At 38.9% G+C, this 6,075-nt stretch overlaps 1 protein-coding gene across 1 annotated transcript in view; it reads left to right on the forward strand.

The window, feature by feature from the left end:
• Positions 1-6,075, forward strand: part of ulk2 (unc-51 like autophagy activating kinase 2) — a gene marked incomplete in the record, with an annotated part of 63,825 nt that overhangs the window by 36,380 nt on the left and 21,370 nt on the right. The window contains 4 exon segments of the mRNA XM_014023464.1: positions 1,330-1,475; positions 1,550-1,630; positions 3,588-3,808; positions 3,886-4,064. Coding sequence (XP_013878918.1) covers positions 1,330-1,475; positions 1,550-1,630; positions 3,588-3,808; positions 3,886-4,064 — 627 coding nt within the window.

The raw sequence follows: 6,075 nt of genomic DNA on the forward strand, positions 1-6,075 counted from the left end.
GGCCCAAAGTTAAAAACTGTTGTTCTTTTGAGGCCCTCAAGGTGGCGCGCCCATGGGTTAAGAATCTCTGGTGTTGAGGACAACGCTCTGCTACAAACACACCAAAACTTTGCTCAGTATCTGTTAAATCCTCTGAAAAATCAGTTGTAGACGTTAACCTAACATTCAGAAAGTTGTGTTCAAATCTGTTCAGTGGGTCAGGAGATATTTTGCTGACAAAGAAGGTAGATTTCATTAGGTTTAAACACAGATCCAGTCTTGTATAAAGTACCTCGAAGTGATACTTGAGTAAAAGTACAAGTATATTATCATAACATTACTTTGGTAAAAGTTTTAAAGTGTCTGATTTATTTGTACTTAAGTATCAAAAGTAAATTTCTGATATAAAATGTACTTAAGTATTAAAAGTAAAAGTATTGAGTAAAAATGAAAGTTTAGATTTTCCAAAATACATTTTTAAAGGTTTAAAGGTGCAGCTGTGATGGACTGTGTACAAACTATTATGTGTCAGAATTGTATATATTTATACTTGTCATCCAAACACAATTAAATTCAAAGGCACAGTTTATCAGGATAGAATTCTTTTAACAATGAGGAACCAGAATAAAATAGGAGTAATGACTTTCTATTTGTTACCTTTTTTTAAATGTAGTGAGTAGAAAGTACAGATAAATGTGTAAAAATGTAAAGAGTAGGAAAAATTTGGCTGAAAAAAWTTTACTCAAAGTACAGATAAACAAAATTTCTACTTAAGTACAGTAACAAAGTATTCATACTTACTTTACAACTCTGCACAGATCAGTCAGAGCTCAGAGYATCAGGCTCAGTTACTACCACACCATCTTTATGGGTTAATATCCGTCAAACTGATCTGTGGTTATTTTTGTGCTTTGCCGTGGCAGCCATCTTTAATTTGGCTGACCTAAAAATGAATCCTTTGCAACCGATGACATTTTTCATGAAAATCTGTTCAGAGATATTTCAGACAAACACCATCATTCAGGTTGATCATAGAAGAAACATCTGGAACATTTTCAACTTTAATCAGCTGCCAGCGTGATTGTTTTGATTTATGATGAAAAATTAGCTCTTTTGTTTAATTAGCATTTGAAAATTATTTTTAGTTATGACAAAAAAGCCTCTTTGTTATCTTGAGATAATATTATAAAAATCAGTGTTACCAGTGTCCTCTCTGTGTGTTTGTAAACTTCTGTTTGCTTCAAATTAAATCTGCATCTTCTGTGTAATACAGTAATTACTTCCTTGTTTTGGTTCAGATTAAGAGGTAAAGGATTAAAYAAAGACTACATGTGTGTGTTTGTGGTCCAGGTCTGGAACAGTGAGGCGCTCTAACACCAGTCCTATGGGCTTTCCAAAGGTGGGCTCGGGGTGTCCCAGCTCCGCAGACGTCCCTCAAACTGTGAGTCGGCGCCTGTCCACCGGCAGCTCTCGGCCCTACTCCCCCTCGCCTCTGGGTAAGAACGGGTCCGGTCAGGTCTGAAGGCTCGTAGGCCGGTCCTGATGCTGTAACGGCTGTTTGTGTTTGCAGTGGGCACCATCCCCGAGCAGCTGGCTCACTGCTGCTGCCATCTGCAGAACCAGGAAGCTCGCAGCCGCAGCTCCTCAGGAGGTCTGCTGAACAAACTCTACCGAATGTTTTCTTTTGCTCTGATATGCTTTTAATCCAGGGATGCACCATAACTTATTTTAAGAACCGATACTGATAACTTTCTCCTTCTAATGTCCGATAACCGATAATAAACGATAACATGCCAGCAGATAAAACGAGTCAAAAATGAGTAAGATCATAACATAAATATACACCAAAACCAAACGACTCTGTATATTATATTATTTGAAATAAACTCTTAGCAAACAAATATTTCTTAAAATATATCAAAGAAAACAATTTCTCAAATGGTCATTTTTTAAACAAAACATATTAATAATAAAAAGACCTTTAACACTGATCTCAGATTTAAACAAAAGAGAAAAAGTCATTGCACAAGTTCAAAACAGATAATTCACTAATACAAGTTAGATTCAAAGTACATTTGTTTTTATTATTAKTAATATGTGACCCATCATATCAAAATGAGGATCAAGTCAAATTTGGTCAAATTAACCTGATCCCATTTTCTAATTTCTGGCTTTAAAAGCTATATTTTGATACCTGAATCATTCTGATATAAAACCTTCRGTTTTTAACGAGGTGAACRGCTGGYTGTCATCATTTCCATCGTTAAMGTGCTTGAGATCTGCGTCCTCTCTGGCAATTTGTTTGGATTTGTCCAAAGCCTCAGCAATGATATAAGTCCAGACGAGTTCTTGAACACTAGCTTGTTGATGTTAGCATTTTAGCAGACGGACTCTGTGCTGCATTCAGGAGRTAACAGACTTTACATGTTCTCAAGTTGGGAGTAGTTGTTCCAATGTTTATAATTATAAAGTTTGTGTGTAACATACAGGGTTAATTGGTAAAATATTATTAATATTTTTTTAAATGACTGGTTGTTTTTCAACATGGAGTATTCTAATTATTGTAATAGTGAGAAAGTCGTTTTTTCTGAGTCCATTTGAACATTGCTCGGGTCGTGCCGGATGGGAACAGATGTTACACCATATTTTGTGACCATCATATACCGTATTGTGACCAGAGGGGGCGCTGTTGCGTTTCTACAACAGAACTTGGCCGAACATGGGCACAAAGAAGAATATGATAYGCCAAAAGTGTAACCCAGAGGTCACAAAATATGACAACTGTTGTCAGATATTGTGACTTCACTGTAGCTTGGTAAATAATAAAAATATTTATTCGTAAACTGATTCTACTCATTGTATCCATCCTCTAATGCCAGAAAAATAACTTCTGATCACTGACATGTTGACTATTACAATTACTATTACTATTATTACTACTATACATGATAATAGCTATCATATTATGTKACCCTGTACTAATTTAATAACAGTCACCATGTCAGTGATCAAAAGTTATTTTTCTGATACTAGAGGATGTCGTTTTTGAATAAAAAWTTTTACTATTTCCTTAGCTACAGTGAAGTCACAATATATGACAGCTGCCATATTCTGTGACCATGTATAATAACAACAGTCAACAGTTTTTGTTTTTTTCTTTCATATGTCTTCAGCTGTTGGCTTACACTGTTGGCGTATCATATTCTTCTTTGTGGCCATGTTCAGCCAAGTTCTGTTGTAGAAAYGCAACAGCGCCCCCTCTGGTCACAATATATGAGGGTCACAAAATATGGTGTAACACCGGCTTGACCAAAACAGATAAAAATAAACACACATTCTCATCTCCGTGCTAGCAAACACATACAGATATTATCGGTTTTGTTAGTTCTGATATTGGACCGATAAGTGTGGGGCACCCCTGTTTTAAATGTCTGATAATAAATAATAAAGCCTCACCTGCTCTCCTTCCGGCTGACAACAGATGAATTGTTCTAATGTCGCCTCTTCCTGTCAATAAGAACTGAATCAGATTTGAACAAAACCAGAATATACTGTAGGTTTGTAAAATGTTTTATAATAATTGAGCTGATTTTAATTCTTTATTTCAGGTTCTCCTGTTCCGTCCTCTCAGCTTCAGAGCGCTCACACCCTGACAGAGGTCTACCAGACAAGGCAGAAGCTCCACAAGCAGTTGTCGGACCCCGTGCTGCCCTCCTCCTGCAGTCACTCCCCTCAGCTGGGCCGCACAGCCAYCCTGGGCTCCTCTCCTCGGATGTCTGACTGGCTGCAGAAGTCCCCTCTGCCCACCATCATCGGGTCTCCCACCAAGGTGCGAGCAGTTAGTGATGTGTGCAGACGGTCRCTGACAAACCAGATCCTGTCTGATTTTTACCTGCTTCCCTTCAGATCATTTCAGCTCCATTCAAGATCCCCAAAACTCAAGCTTCCTGTAATCTGATGGCCCTGGCCGACTCCCCGCTCCCCAGCAAGACCCATAGCGGCGCTCGAGATCTCTGCACCCACCACTGCAGCCCACACCTCACCGGACAGGCGGCTGCCCCTGAGGCCAGCAGGATCATCGGCAGGTAGGGTTGTCAGTGGGACCGGTGGTCCTGAGCAGGTCTCCAGCCCAGTCCAGCTCAGTCTAATAGTGAACGTTAAAGTACCTGTGACGTGCAGAAAACATTGTTATATTTAAGAAACTTGGCATGACACACACGGTTTTACTCATTTTGTCACATAACTGGCAGATTTTCTTCAGAATTTGGCCCAGCCAAAGTGAAACAGGAAGTGACATCAAAGGGGAATTCTTTAASAAATGAAACTCCACGTTTTATTTTATTTTATTTCATTGTAACATTATTTGAACTCAGAGTCTTCATCTCTTCAATAGACTCAAAATAATCTAAAGAAACATCAGATTCTTTACAGTCTGTGTTATCTTTGAAGCATTGAAGCAACACTGTTCACATGCAGACATTCCCCTTTGACATCACTTCCTGTTACTTCACATGCAAATATCTCAACAACTGTTCATCTCAGCAGTGTAAAATTATTTTTGCAATACGTTGTCAATGTCGTCTTTTCAAAAATGCATTCATATTTATTGCAAACATTTCATGTCCCAGGCACTTTAAGTTGTTTACACCATCAGTTAGAGATGCAGYTGCAAATCAGTAATGACCTGGTCAGTGAACGCACCAACCACAGACACTCTGGAGTTAGCTGTGCTGTCTGAGGTGTTTGTGGAGATGAAGTTAGAGTTTCAAGTGGGTTTTACCAGGACAGAAGACAGGTTTGGTTTCTGCAGACAGAAGAGACGACTTCATCTGTCTGCCATTAAACACAGATCAGGATGTGAGCAGCTTGTTGAATCAAGAACACTTTCATTTAAGGTGGGCATACACCTCTGGTCCTCTAACAACAATGTTACAGATGTTAGTTACAGTAAAATGAGAGAATAATTTATTTCTGTATCATCTGCCTGATTACATTAACATGAAAGAGTGGTACAGTGGATGAGACCGGTCCATAACCGGCTCTTCACTGAGCACCGGTTCAGTTCAGTCTGAGGGAGGCGAGCTCTTCTCCATATTTACTGCCTGCTGTATGATGCAGGACAGTTGGGTTTTAGTAGTGATGGGGAGAAGATTGGACCTGGATGAATGTAAATAAGAGTGGATTCAGTAATGGATGTTGGACAAAGGACATCCTCTGACCCTGGATGCTTCAGGTCTCCTCCTTTTCGACACACAACTTAAAGTGAAGCTGTCAGTAAAGGCTGAGGGTTACAGGAGTCCAGACTTTTTTTATGTGGCAGTTTATTACATAAGAAATAAAAGCAAATAATAAACAAAAAATGACTGTCGTACACAACAGGTCAGAAGTTCAGCAGAGCTCAGAGCGTCTGCAGGAGCTGCAGCTCAGAACAAACAGCCTGGGCTTTAAATAACTGGGGGTTTGTGGTTTGTGCAGATTCAGATCATGAGCCAATAAGCCTGCAGGAAACTCTCGTGATCAGAGCGTGTATAAACCCCAGAGTCGAACTACTGATGTGGGCTCCATGACCCCAACGCACCAGATTACCCAGAACAGAAGCAGACAAGAAGAGATCTTATGACCAAACAGTCAAACCAAATCATTCTTGTTCAACAAATGAAACGTATCAAATCCTCTGTAATAAGTTAGGATATATAATGAAATAATACAAATATCTCTATACACAGATAGGCTCAATATTCCTCAGAATCAATAACATAATTTTTCATTTACAGTATGAGTATTTATCTGTGTCTGTGATGGACTGGAGACCTGTCCAGGTGCCCCGCCCCCCTTTTTACTTTTTTTGTTTTTTATTTTTTTTGTCCCAGTGACTGCTGGAGACAGGCACCAGCTCCACTTAACTCTGCTCAGAATAGTGATAAAGTGAAGAAAACAAATGTCTGGATATTTTGTATTCTATTAATGATGGTTCTTTGAAGTAGTCTGAGCTGTTAGAATATTAAAATTTTGACACTGGAGATAAGATAAGAAGATAAGATAAGATACGATACGATACGATACGATACGATAAGAAGATAAGATAAGATATGATAC

This window comes from Austrofundulus limnaeus, unplaced genomic scaffold (genome assembly GCF_001266775.1).
Source record: "Austrofundulus limnaeus strain Quisiro unplaced genomic scaffold, Austrofundulus_limnaeus-1.0 Scaffold371, whole genome shotgun sequence".
Taxonomy (NCBI): Eukaryota; Metazoa; Chordata; class Actinopteri; order Cyprinodontiformes; family Rivulidae; genus Austrofundulus; species Austrofundulus limnaeus.